Source organism: Mercenaria mercenaria, chromosome 7, assembly GCF_021730395.1.
Source record: "Mercenaria mercenaria strain notata chromosome 7, MADL_Memer_1, whole genome shotgun sequence".
NCBI classification, from domain to species: domain Eukaryota; kingdom Metazoa; phylum Mollusca; class Bivalvia; order Venerida; family Veneridae; genus Mercenaria; species Mercenaria mercenaria.
In genome coordinates this window covers 34,058,928-34,076,690 of record NC_069367.1, presented here as the reverse complement: position 1 = coordinate 34,076,690, position 17,763 = coordinate 34,058,928, and the positions used below count along the sequence as shown (strand labels likewise).

Here is a 17,763-nt window from a genome sequence, read left to right as displayed (position 1 = left end):
GGAATACTTTCGTGAGAGGTAGGCCTAATGAAATATGCAAAACTCCTCATGCCCCTGAGCCCCGGTTTAAATGGAACTCTATAATTATACATATGTACAATTGAACGGACGCGTACTCCAGGAACACATTGTTTTCCTACAATTAATGTAGTTAGTTATTCTTGAAGCTAATCAGAACGTACCATATCTTCGCCACAATACCTTCCGTCCGTCGGTGCCGTATATCGAAAGCTGACACCATACTGCTGTGATGTTGGATCTAGATTCATACATCTATACCCAGAACAAGAATTCTACAACAGAAACTTTGATATTAGGAATCTTTGATAAATATGCAACATCAAACAACTACAAAACTTCAACAGTTCAAATACTATTTGAGCCGCACCATGAGAAAATCAACATAGTGCATTTGCGACCAGCATGGATCCAGACCAGCCTGCACATCCGCGCAGTCTGGTCAGGATCCATACTGTTCGCTAACGGTTTCTCTAATTGTAATAGGGTTTGAAAGCGAACAGTATAGATCCTGACCAGACTGCGTGGATGTGCAGGCTGGTCTGGATCCATGCTAGTCGCAAATGCACTATGTTGGTTTTCTCATGGTTCTGCTCATTTTCATGGCACCACTGTGCCAATGAATATTACATTTAATTATTTATTTTGAGAGAAGATTAAAACAGACATTTTTCAATTCTAGTGAATTGAAACATAAAATATATTTATGACAAATGACACGTAATATACATGTAATTACGGTACATTCTATGTGTATGAATGAATCACGATTCGTTTATTCAAGCCTTAAATCTGGAATATCATTTGCTTCAAATAAACAAAAATGAATTGCAAAAGCTAATCAACAGTTTTGGCTTTATCTAGAATAACACTAGATGCCCACGGGCAACATGTCGAGCCCGCCAGCTGTCAAAAGGACTGAGAGTTGCACATGACACTCCTTGTCTCATTGAGGCAAACATTTATGTCAAATAAAAAAGAGATTGCAAAAAGTTACAATATAAGTTACATGTATTTAAAGTAACAACAAAGAGACGTAAGTCTTTAAAAAAAATTCTAAGTCCACACAAAAATCCTCACCAGTAGAGATAGGTCAAAATACACCTGAAAATTGGATGTAACATGCATGTTGTACTACAGAAAAGTGGTCTTGATTTTTCCCTACGATCAGTAATAAAAAAGTTACGAATATAAGCTATTTATAGTAACAACAAAGGGAAGTAATTCTAGGATCTTGTGCATGACACTCCGTCTCATGATGATCCCTCTATGCATCAAAAAGAAATGCTCCAGACAAAGTCATTCTTGTATCTGACTTTTGACCTCTAAGTGTGACCTTGACCTTAGACATAGGGACCTGGTTCTTGCGCAAGACACTCCGTCTCATGAAGGTGAACATTTGTGCCAACTTACATCAAAATCCCTCCATGCATGAAGAAGAAATGATCCGGACAAAGTTGCCATTCTTGTATCCTTTGACCTCTAAGTGTGACCTTGACCTTAGACCTAGGGACCTGGTTCTTGTGCATGACACTCCGTCTCATGATGGTGAACAATTGTGCCAAGTTACATCAAAATCCCTCCATGCATGAAGAAGAAATGCTCCGGACAAAAATATTTTTGAATTTGACATTTGACCTGTAAGTGTGACCTTGACCTTTGAGATAGGAACCTGGGGTTTGCGCATGACACTCAATCTCACTGAGGTTAACATTCGTGCCAAATATAAACAAGATTGCTCCATGCATGTCAAAGTTATGGTCCGGACAAACAAATCCGGACGGACGCACTGACGGACGTTCTAACGAAACGGTCTTTATGTGACTCCCCCATTGTTCTCTCTATTGTTCTAACAGTCACATAAAAAGAAAAATAGTCACATAAACAGAACGGAATGAATGACATCAAAGAGAAAGTACCGTTATGCAGTCACTTAACCATCATTTCGCGGGCATGCACGCACGGACGCACGCACATACACCGAACAGCCATTTGGACAACTATGTCTTCGCTTCCGCAAGTGGGCTCGACAAAAAGTCCGTTAAAATCTTTTGAATATCAGGTATTCTAGACAAAGCAAAACATTTGGTTTAAGTGTTTTGCGCTTCGCTGAGTGTTATGTCATTCGCTCATTTTTTTACGCTTAGCTGAGTATTATGTTCTTTGCTCAATAAGTATTTTATGCTTAGCAGAATATCATGTCCTTTGCTCAATGAGTATTTTGAGCTTAGCTAAGTATCATGTCCTTTGCTCATAAAATATTTTAAGCTAAACTGAGTATCATGTCCTTTGCTCATTAAGTATTTTACGCTTAGCTTAATATTATGTTCTTTGCTCATTAAATATTTACGCTTAACTGAGTATTATTCCTTTGCTCATTATGTATTTTACCCTTAGCCGAGTATAATGCCCTTTGCTTATTATGTATTTACGCTTAGTTGAGTATCATCTCCTTTGCTTATTAAGTATTTTTGCTTAGCTGAGTATTATGTCCTTTGCTCATCAAATATTTTACGCTTAGCTGAGTATCATGTCCTTTGTTAATTAAGTATTTTACGCTAAGCCGAGTATCATGTCCTTCGCTCATTAAGTGTTTTACGCTTAGATGAGTATTATGTTCTTTGCTCATTAAGTATATTACGCTTAGCTTAGTATTATGTCTTTTACTCATTAAGAATTTTTCGCTTAGTTGTGTATAACTTAGTATGTTCTTTGCTTATAAAGTATTTTACGCTTAGCTGAGTATTAGTATTACGTTCTTTACTCATTGTGTATTATACACATAGGTGAGTATCAAGTCCTTTGCTTATTATGTATTTTACGCTTAGCTGAGTATTATGCCCTTTCTTAATTTTAGACTACACATCATTATAAAAATTGGTAGAAAAAGAAGTGCACGTGTGATCAGTCACGTGAAAAAACGTGTATACATCCACCTCATTGTTTTGGATTATCTGGGAAAAGAGTATATCTATAACTTTCAGGTTACGCTACAGGACAAATAATTAGGCCAATTCCATTTTTGTTTCAGAGAAATGGCGTAGACTGTAATATATATTCACACATAACCTGGATAATATTTAAATAAACAAAACGTATTGGATAACAGATAAGTATTTTAGCAGGTTAAAATACAAATGCACAACCAACTGGGAATGAAACACTTTTTCTAAGAATGAATTTTAATGCGTCCTTTTTACATGTTTGCAGTTCTGTTTTATGTCTTCGCGTGAGCAACTGAATCCTGACTAGATATGTTTTTAATTAAGCTTAAAACACGATAACATCAAAGTTTTTGAAAATGTGTATCCATACCAATGATCCTACGTACACGAAGCCAGCACCGTTCTGTAATTGGCAAATTTCGTCATCTGAATACGTCATACCTTAAAACGAATATCACGATAATTATATGTTTAAGAATACTTTCCAAAACATACGTTGCCTAATGAATTAACATTTTTGCAACGTTTAAAATCTTGTGAAAAAAAAAATACATTTTTGCAATTATTATGATGCCTCTTCAAAATGATAGGTCAGTAATTGTTTCAAGACTTTATTGTCAAAATTGAAATCAAAGCATGGTTTTCAGCTGGAAATAGACTCGTTTATATATTGCTGACTACGTCATAAAGTATGTTGAAAAAACAAACATAACTAGGTAACAGGTATAGCCACACCCCTAGAACGCACCCTTACAAAATGAAATTTATATCAGTGTATGTTTGGATGTGTTTACACACAATAAAGCACAAACAAAGTGAAAGAACGGACGAAATGGAGAACAGGGACAAAACAAACAAATAAGGGAACACGGTAAAAAAACAAAGACAAACATTTGTTGAATGCAGACTCTGGTGATTATGTACACCAGCTTAACATAAATTATTTTTATATTCACACATTCAAGTAACTTGAGGCCCCAGTTATATATCCACTAACGTTGACAGAATAGTTTAATTTGGAGGACATTGCTATGGGGTGTAAAATTTAAATATTTATCTCAATAAAAGTGTTTCTATACTATGTGATGTATACAAGAACAAAACCTACCAGGCCACACGGCTTCTAAGGTCCATATAGTTGATTCACTTACATCAGTTTGTAGTAAGCAGTCAGCTGACGTACCGCTACAAACATAAACCATAGTTATTTTATAGATATTTTTCCTATCGAATAGATTTTCTCCCCTGACATAAATGTCTGTGTTATTTATAGGAAATATGTTGCAGATGGGAATATTTTCAGAACTATGTTACTGGTGATAGTCTTTGTATTGATAAATGAGCAGCACCATGAGAAAACATAGTGCGTTTGCAACCACCATGGATTTAGACCAGCTTGCGCATCCTGCGCATCCGCGAGTGTTTATTATATCTATTCAAGTTAGCCCTACTAATTATAAATATTTTTCTCATAATACTGGTTTACCATGTTACTGCATTCTTTTGCTAGAAAACAGCGATGTTTTTGACAATGCACTGGAATATTAAAGGATAACTGAAGTGTGGTGGACAGATGTCTTTAACAGAGTAAAAATAATAGAAGCAAACGATAGTACTACTAAATCCCCAAGAACGTTTCTCTTAAAATTGAAAAGAAATCGTCATATGGTTACCTTTTCCTAAAATTTGGACATAATTACGTTTTTATATTTTTTTCATAAATGTCTAAACTACTTAGATATCAATGTACTTGAGCAATTCTTTGAATGCCGCAACACTGCAAGTGCTCCAGCCGGATGTTAAACCTCCCATAATGCCATTGTTAGGACTCGGGCATCCAACATCCCCGTCATGTTGCATATTCAGACTGAAAAAAGTGATATACCTTTTTTTAAAGGTCCACGTCAACAAATGCATGTATCCATATCAAAATGTTTAAATCAGATAGCAACATCTATGAAACTTCAAAAAGTGTACAAATTCATTTTATTCGACATCCATTTTTTTTATTGCATAACTAACATAGCAAAGATACTTTACATATTTTACAATCATTTTTTTTATATAAATACTGTCTTTGATTATCTGAAGTCATTAAGAAATTCCTTCTTAAATATCGATAAAGTTAATATAAATCTGAAGGCACACTCTTAAAAAATTCGGAACAAATAATGTAATCAGAAGGTTACTTATGCCCAAGTTCGTGTGTGGCAACATAATATTCGGCTATAGATGTGTCTGTAGATACGGCGCATTTGTCACCGTCTATGCATATCCCTGGGGTATACGCTTTCCCAGATACATCTGTACCGGATCTCCTGAAAATATATTTGAACAATTATATGGGGGATGTTCAATAAATACCCGTGAAAGTGCTCTCAATTTTTCGTATATCATCAAAAACAGATGAGCGTGTTATATAATGTAAATAAGGGAATGCATAGTTGACATTACCACAATATTTTGTCTTTGGGTAAATAAGTACATGCTGATCCCCATGACAATGCCATATGACGCTATCCAGCACAATATTGCCAATTTTCCTATTTTACATTCGGTAAAACATGACTTTCCACGTACTTATTTTCGGAGCTACGTTTGCATAAAGCGAGCCAATATTTATAAGAATTTTAATTCTTGCATACCAGACGGGGATTTCCGGTATTTTTACCGGTGCTGGAAAAATCCATCTTACACCCCGGGGTGTAAGATGACTCTCGTGCTTTAAATGACGTATTACGAACTACATATATGTAGAAGATTTATGTAGTTATTTATATTTTATTTCGAAAAACGGAATAAAAACCCAATACCTTGACAGTTCCTCTTTGTTCCTGATAGTATATTTCTCGATTCAAAACACATTATTTTATCAAAAATTCATAACGTTACGCTGGAACTGATAAAACAAAACCTGAACTAAACATTGTTATTTGTCTTTGAAACGTCATGACGTCTTTCCTGTTTACGGACGTTGATTTCCCGCGCTTTGTTTAAATACGCTGCTATAAGAAATAGTTCTAAAAAGAAAGCCGTTCGACTGATTTTATTTTTATTATTATATCTTGATATCGGTATGCAAGAAAAAGATTCTGTCACTGGTTATAGGTGCAGATGGGAATATCCGGCTCTCGGGTAACTGTTTAGGCGGTAACTCGGTAGGAACCTCGTTACCGCCTTAACAGTTACCCTCGAGACCGGAAATTCCCATCTGCACCTGTAACCAGTGAAAGAACCTTATAGCATTACTCTTATATCGTCAAATTATAAACGTTACGTCATTAAAATGTTTATATTGTTTTGGCCATCGCATGAAAATGAGTGCTGAACGGAGATCACAAAACAGTTTGGGTTTTTTAATAGACAATTAAGTAAAATGCGATTTTTTTTATCCCAATGAAGATTAAAAGCACAATACCCTTATGAAAACAAATTTGTATCAGTATTACTGGAGTCTCAAAAGTAGACAGAAAAGTTTCATTGACAATCTGCGAATCAGGCATGAGAAGACGATGACTTCAAGCTAAAGAATTTCTTGATCCCAAATCCGTGTCCAATTTCATCAACATTACATGCATATTACATGAATAGTTTTTCCTGTTCGTTGGAAACATTTAAACAGAGGTGTTCGCAAATCGTATTGGTCTTTTGTATCATGATGCCATCAATTTTTTTGGCTCTTTAGTGGTATTGATGTTGCCATAGAAACAATAGACAAATAATGTTTACGTTTTGAAATTTCTAACTCATTATTTCATACTGTGTATGTTTTCAAATTTCAGCAAACTATAACCAGAAAGATTTAGAGCACTTTTCCGTGTATTACTGTGCGACACAAAGGTAGGCAAATTATTACTGCGTGAAGCAATGGTAAAAATGATTACTGCGCGAAACAAAGATAGTTGTGGAACAAACTGCTTCTACCATATTAATTCAGAAAGCCTCGTTAGTGCTGGCCAGCTTTATTGGTTATAAATCTTTAAGGCTATAAAGAACACTTTAATAGTCAATTTTCGTGGATGTACTCAAACTATCTTACCCAGTAAAGAGATGTATGTGGTCATAGTCTGACCAAAGCCCACGTGTCTTTGCCCCATTACAGATACTGTACAACGTGTCATCCAGCTCAGTAGAAGGTGAGTACCATGACTGAAAATGTTTCAATGCATTGTTAGAATTTTAAGAGTAGTTCAACTTTACTCCATTTCCCTCTCATATTTCTGTATTTCTGATTCTTTTATAATTAACAACAAGAATAGACATTGGATGAAAGCTTCTTCTTCATTAGCATTAAGTGGAAAGAACATGATCAAAGAAGAATCTAGCTTACCGGATTTTGTTCCCAGATTACAATTTCTTTGATATCGATAGTAACTTCATAGTCCAGAACGTCCGATTTTGCCCATTCCGATTGTACCTTTAAAAAGTATTATAAATATAAGACTGGTATATTTCTAGTACTACGATTGCCTGTGGTATAGATCTAAATTACGTGCATGCACTGAAGTTTCATTCATTTTCTGATTTAGAACGTCTTACGTTAACCTTTAGCCTGCTGGCGGCAAATGATTCTGCCTTTGCGACCAGTGCAGACCAAGATCAGCCTGCACATCAAGGTCTGCACTGTTCGCTATTCTGTCAGTAAATTTTCAGTGAACACCCCTTTGAATAATAAGTGGTACCGCCCAAATTGAATGATAGACCAGTCCACTTTTAGAAATTTAGCAGGCTAAGGGTTAAAAGGAGTTCCCAAATGTGAAAATACAATAAAGCAAAATTTATATCATATTCCGCTGCACTGCCATAAAGGGGACAATTAATGCCGGACTTGGTTCAAGAACCATAAGGTTGTTGCTGGAATGCATTCGGTCTATTACATAACTTTCGTTAATAGATGGGATGTTAATTAAGTACCTTAAAGGTATAGATCCGAAGTTCATATGAGCCGTGCCATGGGAAAACCAACATAGTGGCTTTGCGACCAGCATGGATCCAGACCAGCCTGCGCATCCGCGCAGTCTGGTCAGGATCCATGCTGTTCGCTAACGGTTTTTCTAATTGCTATAGGCTTTGAAAGCATCATCCGCGCAGGCTGGTCTGGATCCATGCTGGTCGCAAAGCCACTATGTTGGGTTTCCCATGACGCGGCTCATATTGAAAAAAACATGAACAGTTACTTCGTATAGTTTATGTAAAAGACAAAATGTAAGGGTAGAGTTCCCGGAAGCACAGAGCACCCCAAACACACCAGTAGAGCCATGCATCGCAAAGTAGGCCCACAACAAAAAGAATCTGAAACGGAAAAATATTGTAGGCGCATGCCTAACAGTGTTGTTTTTTTTCTTACTTTTCAGTTTGTTTATCTGTGTATGTTAGTAGTGTGTGCGTGCGTGTGTGTGTGTTTTGTATGTGCGTGTTTGCGACGTTGTAGGAATATTGCGTTTAAGGAGCGTGGTTTTCCCAGTTGAATATTCATCCTTGCTCCACCTTCCCCCTACATCCGATCCATTTATTTACCCCTTACCATAAAATATGCAATAGGTTAGAAATAGTACACATTGTAGACATGTATTGATAAACACAGTATAAAGTCTGGCTATTTTTAACAATCAGCTGATACTGCACGACATTTAATTATGTACGTAGCTTTATATGCAATCTTAATTTATACATATTTAGTAAATTCAAATACATTTTATGAGGATTTTTGTACATCTGAAGTAAATATCTAAAGATAAAATATTTTAGTGAAACATGCCCATTGGATATATTTAAAATTATGACAACATTGAAACCGACAATGATATTTAGAGACAGATAAATAATTGATCAAGTTTTAATATTCTTTGTACTTTTCAAAGACGCAGTTTGGATTTAAAAACAACGTGCAGTATATAAGATAGCTGCTGCTGTCTTAAGATCCTTGAGACATTTCACCCGTTCAATAAACGTCAAAAGATCTTTACAGGAATATGATCCTGATACAAGGTTAATAGCAATTTTAACCCTTTACCCTTCTAAATTTCTAAAACGGACTGGTCCATCATTCAGTTTCTTATTCAAAGGAGTGTTCACTTTAAATTTACCGACCAAATAGCGAACAGAGCAGACCATGACCAGCCTGGCAGAGTCACTTACCGCCAGAAGGCTAAAGGTTAACTTTTACCTATTCTGATTCTGCCGTATAATATATAATTCAATTTCTAATTTAAATCATCTTATGTTAAAATTAGTCACCATTTGTAAAAACATAGATCTAATTATCCAAAGTTTGTACAGTTGTTTGTATTGCTGTAAATAGCAAAAATTTTTTTGCGTGTAACATAAAGGCATTCTGTCAATATGGCACCATTTAGCGACATTGTGGGTAATAATTCAGAATTTTTAACACACGTAAAAGTGATACTGGGGACTACTTTTGCTTCAGAAGAAATCAACACTGGCCCAAAAAAAGAAGTGGTCTTATAAAATACCGTGAAAAAGTACACGTTTCGAAATTTTTGTAATTTTAAAAAACTGTCTACATTGTGATCTATCCATATATCAATATTTATTCTGACAATACAATGATTGTATAACACTCGAGTCAGGAGGTCAAATAGATTAAACAAACGTATGTTAAAGGCATGTACACGGTTGTGCATGTCAATGCTGTGTTAATAAAAGATCACAAGAAGGAGCAATTATTACATTTTAAACAGTTTCTTCTTACAAAATAATTTTCCTTGTTTGCAATTTGTGACGTAGTCTCTCATCCTATAAAACATGAGAAGTGTGCAATTACAGATTACACTTCAAACTGTTTACAGTGTCTCTGGTCTGGATAACAAATCATTTCAATAAATATTGACACTAAACTGCAACTGTCACACGATAGTAGTGATATTTTCCTAACAAAATGAGAAAGCTATAAACGCCTTTGAATTACCTATAAAAGTTGAGAATAAACTATTTGCAGATTTAATTGAGTTACAAGTATGGTTAGACAAATCCTGCTAAAACAAAACTATTTCATTAGATACTGATAAAAAACTAAGTAGCTGTCACAGACTGATATCAAAACGGAGTGTTTCTAACACGACCCAGATATAATTAGAATATTAACAAAAGTGATTTAAAAACGTGCACAATTTATATTTAAATAAGTGATAAATATTAAATTATAGAATATACATTCAGCTAATGTAAATGGATAATATAAATGGTTCATATTCCATTTTCCTGACTAGGCCCATATTTCCATCACTAATTTTAAATTGAAAACTACTACTAGTTTGTTAAATGAACCTGCAACATGGTAAAATGAACATGCATTACAATTTTGACAAATGTGAGGCATGCTCATTTTAGAAAGTACACAACGTTCTGTTTGCACGTCTAAGACATTGTTCTGTCTTGATGGTTACATTAACTCCTTTAAAGAAAACGTTCAAGTACAGAGGCATTTAGATAAGAAAATGGTGACCCGTAAAATATCTTTGTGCAAAATGCTGTGTGGGTGTGTAGGTGTCACACATTTCAATATCTCTCAATCATAGTCTTGGTTACGTTCTATCTTTCCAAAGGGGCTTCACAGATTATATTGAAATAAATACCAGTCAACAATGAGAGCAGTCTAAGTCTGTTAAAGTTAATATGAAAAAGAAACCGAAGACAAAGATCTAAGAGGAATGACACACTCCTCTTAAATGAACAAAATGCGGAATAGTGACAAAAAATTGAAATCCTTTTGCTTATTGTGAAATCGATGTGTCTTACATCTTACTGATGCTTAAATAAAAAGCATGGATTATTTCTTATGTTGAGTATATAAGTTACGCTAGTTTCATTTTTTTTTTTGCTAATCTGACCTAGTTATGCCAGGTTACGAAAACATGAAAATTGCTATGAAATGTCGTATTTCGCTTATCTTTTTAAACATTATATATTTTATTCTGGACATAACAAGTCTTTCATAATACATACAGTCCTACAGTAACTATCATGGCAAGATTTAATTCAATAAAACACCATCATTCCCATTCCTTTACTGGCTGAGTAATTCAGTACAAACAAGTAATGGATCTGTCTTGAAAAAATACCCGAGTATCTCATTAACCCTTATCATGCTGGACACGACTAAATCTGCCTTTGCGACCAGTGTAGATCATGATCAGCCAGCACATCCGTGCAGTCTGATCATGATCTGCACTGTTCGGCTGTTCAGTCAGTGTCATTTTGGTATGCACCCCTTTTAACAGTTAACGGTACTGTCCAAATTGAAAGATGGACAAGTTCATTATTGAAATTTAGTAGGATAAGGTTTAAAGCAAATCAAAAAACAAAATATGTGTGTATGGATGGGTTCGTAGGGAATGTACAGTATGCACACAAAATATACAGAAATAGTAAAAGAAATAGATAACACAGGCAAAACAAACACATAAAAATATAAACACATAAAAAAAAATGGAAATTTTAATTTAACAGTGATTTAAAAGCTATCTAAATTTCTTTTGAAGTTTGAACGAAAACGTTTCAAGAAACTATAAACGTAATTGCAACTGAATTTATGCTGAATAATGGGCTTCATTACTTTTTATCAGTTTTAATATTAGATGTAAAAATGTAAAAAAAAATGCGATAAACTTTATTAACTATCAAGTTACATAGTTCATTGCTAACGTCAATTAGTGCAGTGACTTGCTATTTTAAATATATTTATTTTTCATCGTTTTCAACGTAACTTTTTGTGTATATATATATATATATATATATACAATGAAGGTATCAAATACGTAAATTGTAATTTAGACCATGTTTAGGATATAATGTTCTTGACATTTTGAGACAACTTTAGAGGAAACTATATTTGTTTTACAAATGTTTAGTGTATACTATATCCTTGACCTTTTAAACATAGCTTTAGTGTATTCTACATCCTGGGTACTTTACATTGTTACAGAGTATACTATTTCCTGACATATTTGCATATAGTTTTAGTGTATACTATATCCTGGATATTTTACATAGTTTTACTGCATGCAATATCCCAGAAGTTTACGTAGTTTGAGTGTATAGTATATTCTTGGCGTTTTTACATAATTGTAGTGTATAGTTTATCCTGAACAATTTACTTAGTTTTAGTGTATACTGTATACTGGACATTTTACATAGTATACGTATATACTATATCCTCGACATTTTACATAGTTTTATTGCATGCAATATCCCGCAAATTTTACATAGTTTAAGTATACTTTATCCTGGACATTTTGCATAGTTTAAGTGTATACTATATCCTGGTCATTTTACATAGTCTTATTGCATGCAACATCCCGCACATTTTACATAGTTTGAGTGTATACTGTATCCTATGCATTTAAAATAGTCTTATTGCATGTAATATCAAGCAAGTTTTACAAAGTTTAAGTTTATACTATATCCTGGACATTTTACATAGTTTTAGTGTATACTATTTTCAACCATTTCCCGCATTACCCCTGTCCATTTCAATTTCATAAGATCCACGATTGACTGATTTGTCGTATGGCCAGCATCTCGTATATTTTGAACGTATTCTTCATCCACTATCAAAACTGTCTCTATATTCAGACTAGCAATAGCTGCTCTCTTCTGTCTCTCTCCAATGTTTGCTAGAAGGAAAGTGTACATAAATTAAAAAACTTAATGGAGAAACAGAACCCTTTATTACAGTAAGTACCAGTTTGTACTTGTTTTATAAAAAAATATGCTTGACTAATTCATGTTAAAGGTCGTAACGTATGATACGTAAATGCTCAAAAATTGATCACTCTTGGTACAAATACTTGTTTAAACTATCAACTTAATTTCAAGTAGAAAAAAACCTCTTTTGTTTTCATACAATTATCTCCTACCAAAAATACTTTGAACTATATAAAAATCGGTCTATAAAAGGAACAGCTTTATTTATATAGTACTCCTCCGTCTGTAAATGGGAAATTGAAAACATTTTAATATACTTACAACTCGGTATATCATCAGACGATGGCTGATTAGTTTCTTGCAAAACATTGTTGTCTTTTCTTGCCAGAAGAACTGTCTCTTTGCCACCTTCTTGTACAGTTTCAATTAAATAAGTATACGAGCCGTTTGTAAATTCTCCTTTCTGTAATATTTATAAATACATGTTAAGAAAATAAAATATTTTTTGATTTAACTAACTAGGGTCTTGCCTTTTGGTTAATTGATACACTTGGTACAGACGGAAGTTGACCAGTTATGTTTTGTAACATTTGTTTCCTGATATTAGGAAAGGCATGTTCGTGAATCACTCATATTTCAATTATTTTCTTCGTATGAGAACAAACATAAAATCTTCTGTTTTTACTATCATCAAACTTCACGTGTTATAACTGTTTGAGAACCCCATTTTGTAAAGTATCAATACACTATTTCTATTGTTACTGTCAGAGAAGGACATACTAAACCAGCTTATTTTGTAAGTAGGCCTATTCTTTATTCAACCGTTCACCTTATTCTGCATAAAGATATGACAATTTGGTTTCATTTTCATACAAAACCAAAGTTTGCTTTTGTCAAATGTTCATACTAGTATTGAAACTATACAGAGTGTAAAAGCAAAATTTGTTAACAAAACTGAAATATAATCTCCTTACAAACCACAAAGAATTTATCTTTGTCTCTGTGTTAACATTATATCCTGTAAACTGTTAATTGTTTGTTCTGCGAGTTTGTCGTGTAGGATATGAATTTATAAATAATTTACCAGTCCGTCACATATTGATATGACTGCAGTGTTGTCTGGGTTTCTCTTCAGACTACCTGACATTAGGCAGTCTCTTGGCTGAATATTTTCTGAAATTTGTTCGTTGCCATCGGAGATAACAACAACTCGAGCGTCCTTGCTAAAATCTGGTTTCGTACGGTGGAGTATTATTTCAAATCGTATATCATCCCCTTCGATGTGCAATTCTATCGGCTCTCCTTGGTGGTCAGCGTCTCGTGCAAATTGACTGCTAGTAAAACTGAAATAGGGGCGAATAAACTTTGAAAATACTGACACTTTGTCCAGAAACATTTCCCGTTTTCTTTTTGAGAGAGGATGGGCCCGACTGATTAAAATCCTTGCGAAAGTCCTGTTTCATTTTTGAATTCTTAAGTGTTCAATTCAGAATGAATTTACTAACAATTTTTTTGTGGCTACGTATCACCAAATAATACTGCTGACCAATTCCTGTATTATAATGAACAAAGAAGACTGAAACTATATTAGTCAAGGCATTATAGCCTAAATAGATGGGTAACCTCAAACAAATTCCTTCACAAGAAATATTTTAATTTTCATACACTATAATATCTGCACTAACAATTTACAAAAGTCCTCAGAAATATTTGTGTCCAATCATGAAAAAATATATGTCTTTTATACCCTACTATTTTTCTGCAAGTCCCTCGATTTTTTTCTTCACGGAAGTCAAGAAGATAGATTGTATTATTTGTTTCAACTCTAAAACATGGACATCTTGAATACTGATAGAAAAAATGAAACAGTTTTATTAAAACAAATATTTGTTGCTTCGAATACATACTAAACATGTAAATAATCACATTTTATGTGTATAAAGACCCGAACTGTACCCCACCCACTACATTATAAAGATAATCATATGAATTAACAGGTAGTTTCCATTTAGTAACAATGATGTGTATATAGCATTATTTTTACAGTGTTACATTTATTCTTATTATATACAATTTTATTTTACAAAGAATTATGAGATCTTATAAATATATTTATCTGTGTAAAGTATCACTTAAACTAACAACCTCAGTAAATATCGAGATGGCACATTATAAAGCAGAACTTTTGTTTATAAGTAACAAGCAATTACTTACTGGAAAATGTATATAAATAAAATGCTGCACATTACATGTATTACATTTTTCTGGTATTAGTATTTTAACAATATGTTTTTTTTCAAACACATTCAGTGCAATAATAGATTTATTCATATATGTGTTCATATTTACAATCACTTCATCAAATTTAATTAAACATACACTTCAGCCCTATTAGAGATATCTATCTTGAATATAATAGTAAAACAATAAAACAGTTATGTCAAAATACATATTGTTTGCAAAATTGATACATACAATACATGCTAAATTCATAATAGCATGTGATTGAAGTCCTGATCTGTACCCCACCCACTTTAATACATAGGTACATATCATGTAATATCTAGAATCCATATACAGTCAAACCTATGTTGAAGACCACCTGTAGATAAGACCACCTTAACAAAAACACTGATGCAATGCCAAACGGCACCAGTTTTTATTACCATGAGACCATTATTAATGGATATTTCACCTGTTAATTGAGACCACCAGTCAACAAAGGTAAGTTTTTGTTCTTCCTATTTGTGGTTTTTACAGAACATGTTCGGCTGTAGTAACAATAATATGTTTGCACTGTTATCAAATTTCTACTGTTATTCTCATTATATGTACAATATCACTGTATAATAAATTGTGAGATCTTAGAAACTTATATACATCGGTGAAATTAGCTCTTCCGTGTGACTACAACATAATCGTTTGTTAATAATCTATAGCGCTATGACAAAATACTTTGATTAGCAGAGTATTTTAAAAAGCAATAAGCATGTACTGACCAACTGAAACATAGTAATATAAATTATATGGTAATAATTATAACTCATTTCTAATACTACGTTTTTAAATAACTATGATACAAAATAGTCTGCCTTCAAATGTAATGAAGTATACAACAGGCTTAGTAGATACATTTGCAGAGAATGTTATACTGACAAGTACTTTTCATGTTGACAAGTATCAACAAAGAAACATTTGAGACTGAGGGGCAAGCAAATATTATCATTAAGCTTCAGTATCCCTTCATGCACATTATTTAATTTTCCAGTTCATCTTCTACTGATTGAACATTGCTACAACCGATTCCATTGCATTCCCCACAGGCAGTAGAACAAGGCAGACCATGCTTACGGCAAGTGCATCTTCGAGAGTCGCAATTTTGTTTGCAGTTGCATCTTATGATTTTCAAAAGTCTCTCTGGCGCAGCAGGTAAATCACATTTCAGTGGGGTAAGCCTGCCATCTTTTTCATACCAGCCCCATTCCCGTGGTTGTAGTATTCTTTCAAGCCATGTCTGAACTTGTAGGTACACCCTGTAGCTGTGATATTTGGCCGATCGAGAAGTTGGTGGTAAACTCTGTACTTGTACAACTGTTGTGCCTGTACTGACACGCTGAAAAAACTTTCTGTATCTTAGCCTATCTAAACCTTCAATTTTCTTGCCATTGAACAACGTACACATCATTTGCTCTCCTGCTCTTTCGACCTCTTCGTGAGTGGACTCTTTCAGAAAAATCTTTGCATTTGCATGGAAATCTGTGTCGACCATGGCTTTTTTAGAGCAATTCCTTTTCCTATTCCGTATATCCTCGATGTAGTGTCACAACCGCAGAATGCGTGGACAACAGGTAAAACACTGCATATGCCTTCAGTTAGTACATTCTTTGTCTTAGAAATATCCCAAATTTTCTTTTTCTTTGAACCAGAGTCAGACTTAAAAAATATCTTTTCCCTGCCTTCTTCCGCATGATGACACAGTAAAACTAAAAGGTCTGTATCCTCACCAATAACCACCGTCGGTTTTTCATCTGATAATTCCACTGCTGTTTTCACTATCAAGAGATCAGCATCGTCTGCCGCATAGTGGACGTTACAATTGGTATGTAATAATTTTTCTCCTAACATCTTGATGAAGTTCTGTTTGTTTTCTTTATTTGTCAAGATCGATTCCTTTTTGGTTTTACAAGTGTAACTCTCGCTGAAGGATATTTTTGCTCCTATTCTGCCTTTCGTCCTTCGTTCGTGTGTTGTGTCTTTTGTAGAAGGCCCATTTTCATACCCGTCAAATACAATATGTGCATTTTTATAGTTTGTTTCGACAAATCTGCAATAATTACTACATATTGCTCCAAACGAGGATCCATATTCCCAAGGGATTCGTTGAAGTAGAGATCCGCCATCCAAAACAATATGACACACGGTCATGGGTGGTATATATGTTGCATCACATTGTCCCAAGTCCCATATAGTGTTAGCGATTTGAGGCTTCTGTGCTTCTCTCATTAATCCTGAATTGTCAAAAAGTGCTGATGGATTTGCTGACAACTCATGCTTAAATATCTCCTCAGGATCATCAGTATAGCTGTCCGCAACTGCCATAATTCTTTGGAACAGTAGCTGAGGGTCTACATGGAACTCTTCTCCACCAACTTTGATATTTGTTTTGGACCCAATGTAACAGCTTGATCGGTACGTTTAAACGAATGTTCAAGAACCTTTTTCCCTTCCATGTTCTTCAGTATTTTCTCACCTACATTTCTTGCCGAGTCCGCGTTTACATTTACGTCTGCTAAACTTCCCGTTTCAATATTTCTCAGGTTTGCTTCATCTGAAAATGGGTTTCGCTCCCGAAGAAACTCTAAAAACACTTGCCGATCTTTCTCATCCCTGTCGATTCGAGATTTTGCAATATCCTTGTGCTGATCACTTGTATTGTATTTCTTGTTAGTATATTCTTGCATTGCAAAATTTATTTCTGCACAGGCTGGCATAGACAAAATCCACTGCGTTCGTTGTAACTCTGACAATCCCCTGCCTCTTGTCAGTCCACCTACAGACTTGACACTGCGCATAAGTACTTGTTCAATAACCAGATCGGTAGAAAGACCACCCCACATTCTGTTTGACCTTCGGA

General features: G+C 34.4%; 1 protein-coding gene across 5 annotated transcripts in view; it reads right to left on the bottom strand.

Annotated features, from left to right (window-relative positions):
* The window catches only part of LOC123554456 (A disintegrin and metalloproteinase with thrombospondin motifs 18-like), a 120,002-nt gene that overhangs the window by 38,062 nt on the left and 64,177 nt on the right, over window positions 1-17,763 (bottom strand). For all 5 annotated transcript variants that reach the window (XM_045344620.2, XM_045344624.2, XM_045344622.2 and 2 more), the window contains exons 4-13: window positions 13,714-13,972; window positions 12,951-13,092; window positions 12,444-12,598; window positions 7,294-7,380; window positions 7,003-7,112; window positions 5,153-5,281; window positions 4,714-4,830; window positions 4,072-4,148; window positions 3,334-3,404; window positions 183-293 (exon numbers count right to left, since the gene is read on the bottom strand). In XM_045344620.2, coding sequence (XP_045200555.2) covers window positions 183-293; window positions 3,334-3,404; window positions 4,072-4,148; window positions 4,714-4,830; window positions 5,153-5,281; window positions 7,003-7,112; window positions 7,294-7,380; window positions 12,444-12,598; window positions 12,951-13,092; window positions 13,714-13,972 — 1,258 coding nt within the window. The remainder of the gene's footprint in view (window positions 1-182; window positions 294-3,333; window positions 3,405-4,071; window positions 4,149-4,713; window positions 4,831-5,152; window positions 5,282-7,002; window positions 7,113-7,293; window positions 7,381-12,443; window positions 12,599-12,950; window positions 13,093-13,713; window positions 13,973-17,763) is intronic.